The 17424-nt window shown below is 37.6% G+C and overlaps 1 protein-coding gene across 2 annotated transcripts in view; it reads right to left on the reverse strand.

The window, feature by feature from the left end:
- The window catches only part of LOC145313537 (uncharacterized), a 100961-nt gene that overhangs the window by 7802 nt on the left and 75735 nt on the right, over positions 1-17424 (reverse strand). For both annotated transcript variants that reach the window (XR_013877365.1, XM_080152985.1), the window contains exons 3-5: positions 7762-8406; positions 5282-5345; positions 337-429 (exon numbers count right to left, since the gene is read on the reverse strand). Coding sequence is in view for 1 of the 2 variants with exons in the window: in XM_080152985.1 (XP_080009111.1) it covers positions 337-429; positions 5282-5345; positions 7762-8406 (802 nt within the window). In the remaining variant the exon portion in view is untranslated. The remainder of the gene's footprint in view (positions 1-336; positions 430-5281; positions 5346-7761; positions 8407-17424) is intronic.

Here is a 17424-nt window from a genome sequence, read left to right on the forward strand (position 1 = left end):
ATTAAATTGAAATTCAGGGAAAACATTTCAAAACAATAAAGTCTTCACTTCAATGTTGCTTTGCTTCGGTTAACCTCGGGTTTAAACTTTTTATTGAATTATTTATTGTTTTTATATCAATTACTTGTATTTTAGGGAATATGTTTTTAAATTTAATAAACTTCAAATTTAAAGACTGTTAAAAATAAAATACTTTTTTAGCTGGTGAGAAAAACTCCACCAAAACTTTAATATTAACTCGGCTTTTTCCCTACTTTTTAAAGAAAAGTTGGAAATAACCAAGAGGTGTTTATAGATTATAAATATGCCTTGATTAATTATAAAAAAAAGTTTTACCTGTAGACTTCTGAATATCTTCTTGTCAATTTTGGAGATGTGATTTGATGATAAATCCAGGAACTCCAACTGGATTAGGCTTTGAAATGCATCCTGAAATTCATTAATCATGTAATTGCACAATTCATACATATTAGGAGCAAAGCTACTCTACAATTTATTCTGTTTGTTCTTTAGTTTTAGATCATAATAGAGGACTTTGGGTACTTCAACACAAATCTTTAGTCTTTTTTGACCAATATCAAATTTTTAAAATTGTTTTAATGATAAACATTTATGTACTTGTTAAATACATACATAAATGTAAATGCATATTAAGGAAGAGTAAACTTTAAAGGGGTCACTCTGCTTCATATAAACTAAATTAGAAGTGCATATCTTAGTACAGTTTCATATATCTTAAATATTTTGTTTCATTTAAATTTACAAAAATGAAAAATAATCACGTTTGCATCTTATTATATAAAAAAAATCAAAAATTGTTTGTTTGAAGTATACCAGGATGCAAAATTGAAATGCAGTGTGTGGAGACATATAATTAATGTTTAAATCTTAATTCTTATTGCATAATGATTTCCTACTTCCCAGGAATACGAGGATGGGACCATGAAGATAAATAATCTTCCTCAAGTTCTTATTGTTTAATATTGTTTGAGGCTAATAATTTTACTAACATCAATAAACTGAAATATTGTTAACAAAGGTAGAAGGTTAACTAAAAATAAGATTATTTTTTATATTGCCCAATCCCTGCATCCCTGTTACTTCCTAATGCCACAATAATATGCAAAAAATAATTACCAAGGTATAAGAGGTTACCAAATGCTTTCCAAAAAAAATGCTTTTGGCGAAGGTTTTTTTTATAAAACTTATAAAAACTTTTTTATAAAAGATTTTTTTCTATTATCATAAAAGATGAAAAGATGTACTATGACCTGAATAAAAAAAATATGCAGATCTTTGCCAAAATTATTAATTCATACAACAAGGAAAATTATGTATATATAAAACACAGCAATACAATTTGGACAAAAATTAAAAAGAATTTAGTAAATATAAGTTTTTAATGACATACCTATAATCATGCAATATCATGTACCAGAGATTATCAAGAGCGATGTACTTTACAAAACATGGATTGCAAGGACATTGTGACATACAGACTGAACCTAGTTATAGAATAGCTGCGCTTCTTAAGATTGCACGGATTCGTAAGGCTTCTTTGAAGCAAGACTATTGCAAAAGAATTAATTCTCTTCCCTTTTCCTTACGGCGTAGCATCTCTATAAATCGCGGGCTTTAGTTTTGAAAAGTCAGTGAAAGACAATTATCAATAGAAATAGAAGAATAGAAGCATATTCTGAACTCTTTTTTCGTCAAATCTAAGAAGGAACATTTTTAGCAGACAAAAGTATTGTTTACTTTCGACTCAAGCTGATGTGGATTCTTAAGAAATTATAGACTTGCTACTCGATAGTGAGGCAAAATTATTTTTGTGAAAAATCATCCAAAAGCACATTAAAAATCTACAAAAATTAAACAAAATCATATGTTAATAACCCTTTAAGATTTTACTTAATTTTTGTATATTTTTTTATTCGATTTTGGAGGATTTTTCACAAAAATAATTTTGCCTCACCAGCGAGTAGCCAGCCTAACTTTTTTTTTAAGAATCCACCTCGTTACTAAGCTTTTAAATTTAAACGAAATTTTTTGGCAATTAATTCTGATTCCGCAAAGCTTTCTACTAAGAAAATATACTGTTTACAGCTGACTTTTATGTATGTATGAAATGAAAAAAAACATGCCTTTGTAGCAAAATGTGTACACAATTTCAACCAATGAGATCCAATGTAAATTCCGATGCGATTCTCCTATTGGCTCAATCAGACATTCCCTCTCTTTCTTAGTACCTTTATTCAATTATCTTAGCTCAAAACCTTTGGCGAAAACCATTAAAGGAAAAAACTAGTTGCCTAATTGATTTTTAATTTTCCCTTATTTTTTAAAAACAAAACTAATCTCTTAAAGCTTGTAATATTTTTAAAGAATCGTATATGTAAATGTTAATTATTGCATTTTTAATCATTTGTTCCTTGTTTCTGGTGTATAAAACTTAATTCAAAGAATAAAGCATAACAATTGATTAGTTTAAAACTTCCGTGAACCCATAAAATATAACGAGGCATTTATGAACTTCTTATCTTAACAGATACAACTTTTTAGTAGGCCATTTTTAACCATTTTTTTTCTAAATTAAAGTTTTAAATTGGCTCAAAACATAATTTTTAAATGAAAATTCTGTGTCAAAAATTATCAAAAGTTTAGGTACAAGTTACCATGTACTGAGCTGTGGTCTAATTAATGCAGCATTACCGTGAAAAATTGCATATTTTTTTTCAGTTCTTGTGACTAATTGAAATACAAAACTGCCTTTTGATCACAATATTAATATTAAAACAAGGATGGTGCATTAATCAGTAAAGCCAAAAGCAATCATAATTAAAGAAATATGAGAAGGAAAGCAGATATTATCAATAAAACACTACATTGCACCGAAATCATGATATGGGTTGCAATATGAAACCCAAACCCATCCTAACAATTGAAATATTCATGAGATTGTGAGTCTTTGTAAACAGGAGACATGCCCTTGGATATTTTGGTGTGCAATCTCTTCCGCACATGTTCCACATTTTTAAATCATCAGAACCGCATATTTTTACAATAGTTTTAAGTGGCCAACTCTTTGTTTCAATCTTACTCTTTAACACCCCTAATAAATATAATATTTAGCAATATTGCGAAAATATAACACTGATAATTGCGATGACATGCGGAAATGAATGAACACCTAGATATATTTTTGATTTGATCAACTCCAACACAAAGATAGAGAATAGTCTGCATAGATAAAAAAGAATATTTTATACATCAAAAAAACCTATTTATATTTTACATTCCTAATTTTATAAACTATTCAAAAAGTTAACAAGGGCATTTGTATCCAAAAGTAGCAGAAACAAATCATTTGATTTTATATAATTTTAAAATCAATAAATTACCAAAGGAAAGTTTCAGCATTTTATCGAGATCTACAGACTGCCAGACAGACCTTAAAGAGTAGCTGCGTTACTAAAAAGTAAATCTATATAAAAAGTTATGAAAATGTTAACAAAATTTTGCCCACACTTTTTTTGAACATGAGCTAATTGAAAATGTTCTAACATGAAAGAAATAGTTAGATAAACAGTAAAACTAAACAAGAATAAAAACTTCCAAAGCAAGCTGTTTTGTACCTACTTGTGAGAAAAAATTGAACTTGTTAAACAAATCAAATCTTTAAAAGTTTCAATTTGCTTAAACTAAATTGTTTTTGAAAGGCAGTTATTTTGAGGCACATAGTTGAATTGTCCTAATATGCGGGTCACATACTTTCTGCAGGGAACAGTAGCCGCCTGTTTTGATGTAGTTTTTTGCTATTAAAAGCAAAGATGTTTTTGTAATTAACAAAAATAATGAAACTAAGCTGCGGATTGTTGATTTATTGTCTGCTATGGCTGATATAGTGATTGTCCAAAATTGGAAAGTCTGCTACAGGTTTATAAAAAAAACTGCTGCTGCCGAGCCCTGATCTTTCTGTATGACATACCTATTTGATTGTGTCTTTATGTCTACATATTTGTGTCTGTCTCAACAATTTAAGGATAGGTCAATTGGAGACAAATTAATCAAAGTAAAATATTTTAAAACAAATTTACCCTTTCTTAACTGTGAGAAAGTGTATGTTTAAAAAATTATTGGTGAATATTAATTTGTCTTCGGTTGATCTGTCACTTAATCTATTCCTGTGTAGGCTGGTAACATCAAAGAAAAGACAATTTGATTCTTTTCCTTTTTTGAATCAGCTTATATCCACATACAAAATCACACACACAAACACACACACACACACAGATATACACAGCAATGACAAATAATAATGTTTCTTTGAGCAAAATTACTTTTTCTTAAATGTAATTTTTAAATACATGTTATGTTGAAAAAGTTTACAATTTATTGTACATGTACTTGCAGTGTAGGTAATGAATTTCATTAAAAGTTTTTAACTTAAATTTAGTCTGTTTCTAGTTGTTAAGCTACTATTCAATTTCAATTGTCTTCGGTCTGTAATTCAGCTGCATTAATTAAGAAATTATTTTCTCCGTTGCTATGAAAGAAAGATGTCTCGATATTTTTTGTTATTTCCTTGACCACGTACATTTATCTATTAAATGGAAGATGTCATTCTTGTTTTAATTGCATTTTCTTTTTAATTAAAGAAAATGTTCAGATGTACATATACAGTAAATGTAAAAGAATAATTAAAGTGAGGGAAAATGGCGCATAATAAGATTCTTTTAATACCATAGGTTAAAGATTGATCTTTTTCTATTCACCTATTGGGGGTATGGTTATATTATAGCGAAATTTTTTTATGGTATTTGTGATTTGTAAAGATAAAAGAAATTAATTTTTATTTTATTTTTAGTGATAGATTAATCTTTAATGTATAAAATTTTTTTAACTGTTATTGAATTTTGACATTTAAAAAAATTCTCAATTTGGTTTGGCTATTATGCACCCTAGTCTTTAAGAGATTATTTGGTCATTATTGGTTTTGACATGGAGCTTAATACCTTATTTACTTGTGCCGTTCTATTTAGAGTTTTAGTTGCACAGCTACTATACAACAAGATTATACAACTTGTGTGAATAGATATAAAATTTGTGTGTCTGTCTGTCCCTAACTGTCAATGCGATTCGGTTCCCCTCTCATAAGAAATCAAACTACTATTTTTATAAGACAGTTTTAAGCCAATGGGAGTTCTTTCCTCTGTTTAAATGCCCCATAAAGGCTGAAGGGCAGCCAATAGTGTTCTAAAAAATAAAATATTGAACATACCTTGAGCCAGTTCTGGTCTAGATGGTTTCTGCTGAGGTTTATGTATACCACATCAGTCATATTCCTAAACATATACACATACACTATTACACACAATATATTATATACTACAGAGAACGTGTCCGAAAAGGATCATGTTCCTATCGGGGTGTTTGTACAGTTTGTCCAAGCTTTATATACGATATGGCTCACGTTCGCACTTTAGGGTTTGTACAATAAAATGGCTAATCAGTTATCATAGAGATATTGGCAATTTTCCTAATAAGAGTTAGTGTTCTTTCTTTTCCCCCTAAATTAAAGCGGCTAGCCGCTAGCGGCTACAGCTGAAATGCTATAAATTGTACACAAGTCGTTGGACAGTACAAACCTCAGCCGCTTTGTATGCAAACATTACATACTGTACCAAATTATGCATACCTTTATATAAAGGCCTCAGGGTGACAGGGAACATAATTATAGATAAATTAATTTTAACCCGATTCTTCAGGTAATAATTACCGACCAACAATTGCAAATTTTAAGAGGGAAGGAAATCTATTAATCTGCCATTGTCCTATTCTGAATCCCTGATAAATTTACTAAACATGCCTATACATCACACAACAACATATAGGCCTGATTCTTAATTGAATCAACAATTTTTTTATACTGTTTCATAAGTTTAAAGTTGTATAAATATAGCTATTTAAGTATCAGACTCTATTAATTGTCAATAAGAGCTTTGAATAATTTTAATAAATGATTTTCGATAATATTTAGGATATATTTGGTTTGGAACTAATTCCATACGTTGATAAAAAAAAGTAATATTGAGTTTTTAACTTTAAATAAATTAACAGCAAAGTAAATTACAAAAAAAAAAGCTTCTAATGAGAAAAAACCGAGGGAAAAAAGTAAATACATTATATATCTAAGATTTTTTGCGGAGTAAATAATATAATACACACTTGAATAATGTATATTAGCAGATACTAGTGTAAAGATAACCCATTTAGATACTTATATTGGTTTTCATGGGTATTGGGATAAGACAATAGGCATTAGATTTATATTCTTCCTAATACTAAAGATTAAATGTTTGCCTTAATTATTGCAAATATTGAGGGAAGAAAGAGATGTTGACCAATTTATTAAAAATTATTCTTTCCCTTCTTAAAAATTTTTCTTTCTACTAATTCACAATTACATGAGAAAAAAAGGATTATGTCATAAGTCCAGAGACGTAACGCAGCAAATACAAACATGATTTCAAAATGGACGGTAAAGTATTATACAGTAAAATAGTATTTTGTATTACCATTGATAATAGTTTTTAATAATGAAATGACATTTGACAGAATTCAAAAAGTTTTTAGTCTTTTAAAGTAAACATTGTTCCCACACGGACGGACAAACATACATTTATCACTGCTTTGCTACTTACAAAAAACATACACATATAGAAAATTTATTTATCCGAGTGAATATATCTGTGTATTGTATTTCTGTACAGAGTAATAATAATGAAGATATTGTTTGGTGGAACCAGGAGTGCTTGCCTTTTTTCTTACAAAAAAGGCAGATGTAACATTTTTATGATTAAAGGGGAGTGGTGATATTGTTGTTTTTGCGTACAGCCATTAACCATTAACCACGGCTATATGCGATCTTAAAATCACAACCACTTTTTAAATTTTCAGTAAAAATAATAATAATACATAAAAACTTCAAACACTTAAAAAAACATATTTTATTGGCACACTGGCAGTGGCAACGGCTACGGCTACGGCAACGGCTACACATTTAAAGATCCAGCTCTGATGTAATAATTTGCGTAATTAAAGGCACACCAATAGAAAATGGTAGGAGATATTGCTTTGTAGAATATAAATAGTTGTGAGGAAAAGGTAATAGAATATTAGAATATGCATTGTATCTTTATAAACCTATTCCTACAACAAACAAGGACAAATGAATCCATAGGTAGAGCATCAAGTCAAATAGAAAATGTAAAATATAAATGTTCTTGTTAAAAGAAATTATATAAACTTAAAGTAGTGTACTTGACAGAGAGAAAAAATTAAGTTGTAAGACTGAAGTAATTATGTACGTATCTTTTTGAGTGTCTCATATAATACGTCGGGATTAACTGACGGACATTCTATAATTACAAAGTAGCTGCGCTACTAAGAAAAAGAAAATTGATTTTAGTTTGAGAAGGTTATATGTATGTGTTTATGTATGTGAGTTAGTATAAAAAGGTTGAGAAAAGAAAAGGAATGGTTAAATAGCTTCTACATTTCTCTTTCTCTCATTCTTTTCACTGTTTTTACATCAATTTCCATTTTCCAGGCCTTTTCTCTCAATTTTACTAATTTTGTTTTTAACTTTATCTGATGTGTGTTAGAAATAATTTATTTTCTGGGTGTATTAACTTTTCTAGATAATTTTAAAACCTCATTAAATATAAATTAAAATATCCTAATTTAAATCAATTTTACCTGAAAATTTTCTTGTGAATAGTCCCAATATTATTTTCAGAAATGTCCACGTGTTTTATCTTTGGATTATGGTCAAATAACCCGGGTGGCAGGGCCGTTAGCTTATTATCACTCAGCGAAATATATTCCAGATTGGCTAGTTTACTAAAAGCCGCGTGATCAAGCGCGTTGATTTGATTGTGCGCGGCATTCACGTGCTTAAGTTGAGTGGCTTTGTCCAGAGCACCTTCAGACAATGATTTAATCTTATTGTAGCTGATATCAAGACGTTCAACGCGAAGGTCACAACCTCCATCTTGAACGCCAAAGCCAAGATCTTCAATATTTTCAATGCTATTGTGGCTAATATTCAACTCGACCTGGTGGCCCAGATTGCACAGGAGCCGGTGGGACACCTGCACAATCCCATTTCTAGAAATATCAACCTTGGTCAAATTGACCAGCCCAATGAATGCCTCGTAATCAATGTCAAGGACTGGCTGTGGACTGGTGGAAGATTCAACAACAACTGGTCCAGAAGCATCATCATCTGTAGGTATGTCATCATCTTGAGCTGTATGAATAGTTATGGTCTCCAGGTTGGACAGACCAACAAAGGTACGAGGTGGGATGGAGGACAGCTTACATCCTGTTATCTTCAGGTGCCTGAAAATAATAAAATAATTAGGTAACAAAAAAACAACTTCACGAGTAACTGTGCTGCCGAAAGATGACAAAAGAAAAATTACAATTTTTCCTCTACGTGAGAGTTATTGATACTCTCTAATAATTTATCAAAATAAAATTTGTAGGTTGAGATGGTAAATTAGTGGTGGGGGACAACAAAAAGTTGGGGGAGGGTATAAAATAAAATCAATTTATAACGAACCTATTTCTTGATAAGACGCGTGGCAAGAATCTCAATAAGTGATGTTTATTTGAGGAAAAAATATATCAAGGACGTTAATGTCTATAAGTAGCGCAGCAGTTAAATACATTGGTATATCAAAAGCTTAAATATGTTCTAAGTTTATAGAAAACTGCGAGTATATCAGAAGTCTTTCTCACATAGCTGCTAAGAAGATCTTTTTTATGTTATCATACTTGTACAGTTAGCATACAGATTTATACCAATTATATGGAGACTGCGCTTCTAACAAAATATAAAAGGGAATATAAAAAGACAAAATTTACACAATCAATATAAAAAATTGGAGGGAAGATAGTTAGTTATAAATGGAAAAAAGTAAATCAATTTTGTTGAATACATTTATTTCTTGACTATGTATATTATTGGATGTAGCTATTGTATAGAAACTTGGATAGAATATATAATTATCTAAAAAAGACATTCTTTACACGACATAAAAGAATATTTGAGATTTAGATTTTTTTCTGACTTGAGCAAAGCGTTTGATTACTATAATACTTACAAAGCGAAATGAAACTATGAGGAAATCTGGTTAAATATATTCCCAAAATGCATGGAAATATAATTCATTATACTTCTCATTGTTAATCATATTATCTGGCATTAAGAAATTGTCATTTTTTACTTATTGTCTATTCACGTAAAATTAATTTATGGTTAATGAAGAATTTAATCTTGTTTTTGAGGCATCTTGTTTTGTTGTTTTGTAGCTGGTAATAATATAATTTTGTTGTTAGATAAGTACTGTCTAATCAACTAATGTAACATTACACAGGAAAACAAGGATGATAACATCAATAAATAGCGAAGCTTGCAAGATCGAAGGAATAAAGAAAAGATAAGATTAAGTAGATGCTTCAAAGAAGAGCATATAAAAAAACCATAGCGTTAAGGACAGAAGGTGAAAGTGTGTTGCAGATAACTTTTGACCAGAGAATCTTCACTTAAGATTTCAGAAGATTTTAGCAGCAGCTGAAAAACATACTTCTTAACGGAATGACGAGGCGAGATATAGAGTTGCTACTCAAAATTCTGAGGGAAGAAGAAAAGAGAGAGGGTATAATGAGAAAGATAAAAAGAAGAGTGCTAAAGATATCATACTTGTTGCAGATCTGGATCTAGCCAGGGATAGAGGGAGAGAGGGTATAATAAGAAAGATAAAAAGAAGAGTGCTAAAGATATCATACTTGTTGCAGATCTGGATCTAGCCAGGGATAGAGGGAGAGAGGGTATAATAAGAAAGATAAAAAGAAGAGTGCTAAAGATATCATACTTGTTGCAGATCTGGATCTAGACAGGGATAGAGGGAGAGAGGGTATAATAAGAAAGATAAAAAGAAGAGTGCTAAAGATATCATACTTGTTGCAGATCTGGATCTAGACAGGGATAGAGGGAGAGGTCATTAGGAGATATACTATCTTCCTCCTATTGTTATGTTAGAAATTAATCCTTTTGTAGCTTTTTGATTTACTTCAAAATCATTATCCCTTCTATAAAAAAACAAGGTTGGAAAAAAGATTATTTAAGAGTTTATATGAATAAATATCTACAAAACTCTGCCATTTGGAGAAATTGGTGGAAATTAATTTCATATATTCCATGTGCCTGTCCCTTCATCCCTGAGAAAACCAGATGCTTGAACCTCCTTCCATTCTTATAATCACAGGAATGAATATAAATGTTTACATCTCACAAAGAAAACAATAATTTCAACTAAATAACTTAGTAAAAGGAAATAATCTTTTAAAATTAAATTCATATTTTGTAAAGAATTGCATTGCAATACTAAATTTATTCTGTATTATCCTATCCCTGTGTATTAGTGAAGTTAGTGTTATAAAGAAATTAGTAAGCTAAATTCAATTATCTTATCTTAACCCCTTTCTTTCCCCATTATATCTGGCTATCCACCATGGATACAAGCATAAGTCAATGAAAGAAAAAAAAATTTCCTTAAAATTCTCTTTCCTCCTTAGAATATTAGGTATAAAAGACAGAATATACAAAATAAGGGAAAAATTAATTTAAATTACAAATTCCTATCCCTATTTCTCTGCAAGCTTCCACAGCCCAATTTTCTAATATTATTGTTGCAATAACAAGTTATAATATACATAAGTATTACATAAAGCAGACCTCCAATTTTCTTATTGAATCATAAGCAACTGAGAAATAATCGAATAAAAAAATTATATACATATTTGTTAAATTTATATAAAAATGAAGTTTATTGACAAATAAGTCAAAAAAGAATTTGGCAACTTGTGTATAAAAATTTTATATGATGGTTGGCAGCCTTGGTTTTGTCACTAGGATTGACCATTGTCGCAGTTTTGCATCAAATATTGAATATTGCTTTGCCAAAGCTTTACACAGCTTAAAAACACACACACACAAACACACTCCCCAACACTAAACTACACAGAATAACCACACAAACACACACACAAAAGCTTTTGCCTATTTTGCAAAAGTATCAAAGTTAGGACAGATATTCCTCAATTGTTCTTTTTATTTTAATGGCATATATCTAAAACTTTTCTAGGATTATATGTTTTTAACATTCGGAATATTGCATTTTGCATAAGTAAGTTTTTATATAATATTCTAGTTTTTAAAATTAAAATGAAAGTTAGGAACTAATAATAATATTTTCACCATTTAAGGAATTTTTTCTTTTGGTTATGGAAAATATGCCCATCCCCCCCCCCCCCCCCCCCCGTTCAAAAAAAGTTCCAGTTGAAGATAGATTGTTGTATGTGCTTTAAGTCACTATATGCTTATATAATCGAAAAATGGCAAAAACAAATGTAAAAAGATCTCAGTCTATATGTTCTATACCTGTATACATATAACTATGTGTCTATAAGCAGGCAATAAAACCATATTTTATAGGACAAGCAGACAAATTAATGGATCGGACTTTTTATCTACGGGACACACATCCCCACACCCAAATGGTTGTATAGAAAATGTGTATATCTTAATTCCCAGCATAATAATGCAACAATGTCTAGACACACACAAACACATTTGAAGCACACGTGTGCAATGCATGCAATGCACACTTACACACATTTATATGGTTTGTTTCAGGTACACTTGCAGGACAAATATTCTCATGAAAAAGGCCAAAAAAGAATTTTCGAATGAAAAAAAAGAAGAAAATGCATTCATTTAAAAAAAAAATTAACAGGGGGCATAGCATTCTATCTTCCACTGCCCTAACCACATCTTCTTAAGGATACGTAGCTAACAAATTCTGTTAGTAAGATTAATTCATCTTCCGTTTACCCATCCCCCGTCCCCGGTCAGTGTTGGATACCTACTTAACCTCTCTCTCTAGCTCTCTCACAATTTAGCACATTACCTCTAAAATTAGCCAAGTTTTTATTGGATGAGAAAGTAATTGAGGTTGCTTCAGGATGGATAGAGTAGAAAAGTGGCCAGGGATACAGGGATACAACAATCACAGATGAAATAATCTTCCCCCAAACCCTGACATTTAGTGGCTTTTAATTATTGAAGAGAATAAATGGGTGTAGATTAATTTGGCTTCTCCCTCCCTGAGTGTAATGGTGCTTACAAATGTTTCCAACTTTTACCTTAGACTTCAAGGTAGGGATTGGTTTACTTATCATTTTTAATATTCCTTAAAGTTGCTGTTCAAGTCTTTATAAAAAGCAAGAAATGTTTTTCCTCCCATAACAGTAATGCTATTTTTACATAAAGGGATAGTTCTATGAAGTGTATTTAAAGAGTTAAGGTACTTAGAGTAGTGAACTTTTATATGTCTTAGTAGAATATATTAGGCATTGGATAGATATGATTATATGTTAAAGAATTTTTAACATTGACCAGACCAAACTTTTATTATTTGACAATATCGAAAAAAGTTAAAGAGATTTGCCACATAAATTACATGAGAATGGTCTATTTTTTTCCAAATATGTATAGCCAAAACACCAATTTTAGATAATCTTTTTCCACATATTTCACAAGAGTTATAAAAAAATTGAACAGGGGTTCCCCTTGGGACAAGTTACTTAAAAAACATAAAAAATAACGTCCGGTTCACTATAGGACAGGTTTTCTATAGATTCTTTTTAAAAAAATTAAGAAAACCGTCCGGTTTCCTTACAATATACACATTATCTCAAGCGGAAATACCAACTAACCATACAACATATTCTGGTAAGCCGAGCGTACTCGGCCCACGGGGTAACGAGTTCGGATTCAACGGGCCCTAGCCTTTAAGTATTCTACCAAACAAACAAGCAGGATTCAATCATACAGAATTATATATTTAAACTGAATAATATTTACAAGTTATGTTTACTATATATATACAACAAAAATATGACAATAGTTAGGTTTGAAGGGGGTGTGGGGCGCTAGGGCTTAGCGCCCGACGGTAGACAGGCTGTGGGGGCAGCGGTGGTAAAAGGGGAGGCAGTGCCTCCCGATTATATAAGTGCATGATGGACTCGTGATAGTTGCATGTTCAAGTCCCCTCCCCACATTTAGGCAGGCTTAGTTTGACCGCCGGGTGCGGGGTTAACAGCGGTCATGAGATGGATAGTGATATAATAGGATTAGTGCGGTGGGTTTGTTATCATAAGTCACAGCGAAGCAACTCTGTATTGGGCCTGTCCGTATGGGTGTCGTATTACCACAACCTCCCCTTCAAGGGTTGCGTGGCTCTTGAGACACCAGGCCTTGAACCTGGGGATACGACAGCCGGCTCATGCGCCGGACAGGCAGTTCCTGGGGCACAGCTCGATGGAGGACAGCTCGGGCTACACAGGCTCCTCGGGACACTCGTTGCTCGGTCTGACTGTGATTGGTGATCAGCATTGTCAGCTCCTGGTTGGCTTCTAGGCGTGGGTTGGCCACGGCCAGGCCTCGCCGCTGGAAATTTTGCCTCGTCTGCAGGATCAGTTCTGTCTCGGCTGGTAACTGGACACGGAGGCCTAGGCAGATTCTGGTGGTTCCTAAGGGTGGAATGGTGATGGCAAAGGGCGCATAGAACTCCATGGGGGCGCCTGCTTGATTCAGGTTGCTTGGCCTCCTAGCTCCTACCCGGATGGGGATGGCTGTCATCAGCAGGGGGCACATGGCTTCTTCTTCTTCTTCTGGGGCGGCTTCTTCCATCGCAGTGGCTGGCTCTTCTCCTACAGGTCCGCTGCTGGCTGGCAGGTTCTCCATGTCTGCGTCAGGGTTCCAGATGGCATCTCTGAGTGGCTCTGGAGCAGGCGGCGGCGGCGGTGGTTCGTTGGGTTGCTCCTGCAGGTTTTCCTCCACTGGGTCACGATCTTGGCCGCTAGGCTGTGGGGCGGCTGCGGCTGGCTGGTGCACTGGGAACTCTCCTGGGTTGCTAGCTGCGGGCGCCGCCGCTCCAACTGGCAGCTCGGTGGCATCCTCGTCGCCGTCCACGTCAGCTTGGATGTCCTCTGGGATCTGGTGGGCAGTCACGTCTCCAGTGTATTTGCGCAGTCGGCCTACATGCGCGGTAACTTCTGAGATCCTGGCTACTGGAGAGGCAGGTTTGATGACATAATGGACTTCTGTAGCTTTCCTCACTACTTTCCAGGGGCCAGTCCATCTCTTGGTAATTTTGGCTGCCTTTCCTGGCACCAGGCGAGGGGCCAGGTACCAGACCAAGTCTCCAACCTCATACTTGGCCGTGCCTTCGTAAGCTGCCGCGCTCCTCCTGATGGCTCCCTCCTCCTTATGCTGGATGGCATCATAAACTGCATAGTAGCGCTGCAACAGAGCTTGGACGTTGGCTGGAACTGAAGCATATTCGGTCTCTGGCAGCCGTAGCACCATGTCCACCGGAAGTTTGGCCTCTCTCCCAAAGAAGGCCAGGAACGGGGTCACACCAGTGGACCTACAGGCCTTGGTGTTGTAGGCAAAGGCGATGGCAGGCAGGTGGGGCTCCCAGTTGTTATCGTCTCTGTCTAGGAACAGGCGCATGCCTGTGTTGAGCGTCCTATGAAACCTCTCCACTCGGTTGGACTGCGGATTGTAGGGTGGTGGATGTGTCAGGCCAATCTCAAGCCGGGAGGCCAGTTCCTGGAATACCTGGCCGGTAAATTCCATTCCATTGTCGGAATGGATCTTCAGGGGGCATCCGAACGTGGCCAGGTGGCGGTGCAACAGGGCTTCAGCCACCGTGAGGGTGCGCTTGTTGGGGATGGCGTAGAGGCTGACAAACCGGCTAAATCCATCTTGGCAGGTGAGGATGTAGCGGTTCCCGGCTGGAGTCTCTGGCAGTGGCCCCACCAGGTCGATGAATAGGACTTGCTGTGGATACCCCTGGCGGGAGGGCACGTGGATCCCCTGCTTCAGCCTCTCCTTGGTAACTTTCTGGACACACTCAGGGCAGGTTTGTACCATCAGGCAGACGTCACGGGCTAGGTTGGGCCACCAGAAGTGCATGGCAACGCGGGCGATAGTTGCGTCCATCCCAAAGTGCCCAGCCATGGGGGTCCCATGGGCTAGAAAGAACGCATCCTGCTGGAGGGCCGAAGGCAGCAGGTATCTTGTCCTCTCTCCCGTCAGAGTCTGGTCAGTGGTGGTGAGGCAGCCATGCTCGTCAAGGCCCAGGGCTGAGAAGCGGCTGGCGTACTGCTGCTCGTCTCGTTCCTTGCCACGCAGCTCAGCCTTGGTTGGGGCCTTGCCATCAGCCACCCATTGGCGGACACGGAGCAGGAGGGGGTCCTGTGTCTGGGCTTCCAATACTCTAGCTGAATCCAGTCGGGCGGCAGGAGGCCGGCTAGCTGCGGGCTCCCCTAGCTGGGCCAGGTTGTGGATATACTCAGCCTGCTCTGCTAATTCTTCGGCGCTAGCCGTTGGCATGTTGGCATCTTCCCGGCGGCTGAGGGCGTCGGCGTTGGTATTCTGGGTGCCAGGCCTGTGGCAGACGGTAAAGTCTAAGGCCGCTAGCTCCTCCTGCCAGCGGGCCACCATCCCTGTGGATGTGTTCAGTGATTTCATTTGTAGCAGGGCAGAGGAATCAGTGTTGATCTGGAAGCTGCGGTAGGACAAGATGCCGTGGAATTTTCGGATCCCATAGATAATGGCGGCCATCTCTCCCTTCCAGGACGGGTAGCGCGTCTCAGGGTCGGTTGTCTTGCGCCCCACGGCGGCAATCAGCCTCTCCTTGCCCTCTTGGCATTGACTCAGTATGGCAGAGATGGCGCGGCTGCTGAAATCTGTGGTGAGCTGGAACACTGCTGGTAAATCAAACCTGGGCGGCGCTCGGATGGGGGCCTGTCGGAACTTGTCCTTGAGTTGCAGCAGCTGGGCTTCCATCTCAGGCGTCCAGGTTAGGGCCTTGGCCGTCTTCTGCCGATTCATCTCGTAGGTGAGGTCTGCATACTCTGGGATGAACAGGCGGTAGTATCCAAAGAAGCCCAGCAACGCCAGCAAATCCTTGGGGGTGCTAGGGGCTGGCCAGTCCAAGATGCGGTCAATATAGTCCTCTTGCATGGCTATCCCCTCTCGGCTGAGGGTGTGACCCAGATAATCCACCTTGGACCGGAACAACTTGGTCTTTGCTGGCTTGAGGCGGATCCCTCCCCTGCGGTGGGCTTCCAAGACCTCTCGGAGCCTGGCCAGGTGGGCCCAGGTATCCTGGTGGAAGGTCAGGACGTCGTCAAGGTATGACTGGAGGTTGGCTGTGCCTAGTGGGTTTAGGACCCCGGCAATAAACCTGGAATAGACAGACGGTGCCGTAGCCAGGCCAAAGGGCATCCTTTTCCATTGATACAAGCCCCTGGGGGTGGTGAAGGCGGTGCAGGGCCGGCTATCCTCAGACACACGGATGGTGTAGTATGCGGCCACCGCGTCTAGAGCACTGTAGACACGGTGCCCGCCAGCTCGTTCCACCAATTGCTGGATCCTAGGCAGGGGGTAGCTGTCCAGCTCCAGACACTTGTTGAGGGCCCTGTAGTCGACGGCCCAGCGGGTGCTCCCGTCCTTCTTCTTGATGGGCACCAGGGGGCTGCTCCAGGCGGAGTCCGACGGCTCTATGACTCCTTCCTGCAGCCAAGTGTCCAGTTGTTTCTCCAGTTCAGCCTCTTGCCGCGGGTTCAGATCCCTAAATCTCTGGCGGATCGGCTGGGTCCCTGGCTTGAGGCGCAGCTGCAATTCAACCACATCTGTGCAGCCGGGGGTAGAATTAGAGAAGACGTCCCTGTACTCTGACAACGTAGTCCAGACCTCCTTCTTGAGCAAGGGGTCCTTGCGTAGGAACTCATTGTCTTCCATCTCCAAGGCCTCCCACAACTCTTGCATGTCTATAGGCTCAGCAGGTTCTTGGACCGAGTGGAGACGCGGGGGAGGCGTATCAGAAACTTCCAGAATGTCAGGTTTGACCAGCTCCCCTGCCACTGGGAGGCCAGCATCCAGCAAGAGGGGCACCTCCCCCTCATTGACCACCAGTACTCTAAACACAGTGGCAGAGCCAGGCCTGTGGGCATACAGGCCCTCTGGAATAACAAGGTCCTCCCCAAACCTCTGTTCTGGGGCAGCTAGTTGAATGGCATCCTTGGTGCGATGGCCTACTAGCTCAACAGGGACTGCCATAACCCCGCGGCCAGGCAGGACCACCCGCTTGGCTGTGCGGAGCTGGGGTGGTTGACCGTCAGTTGGAGTGACAGCGCTCAGCCTATACGTGGCTGGTGAGGGGTCAGCCTTGGCTCCGGGACCCACCGGCCGCGACTTGACGGGCTCGGCTTCTGGAG

This window comes from Acartia tonsa, chromosome 3, assembly GCF_053477335.1.
Source record: "Acartia tonsa isolate MP-2025a chromosome 3, ASM5347733v1, whole genome shotgun sequence".
Taxonomy (NCBI): domain Eukaryota; kingdom Metazoa; phylum Arthropoda; class Copepoda; order Calanoida; family Acartiidae; genus Acartia; species Acartia tonsa.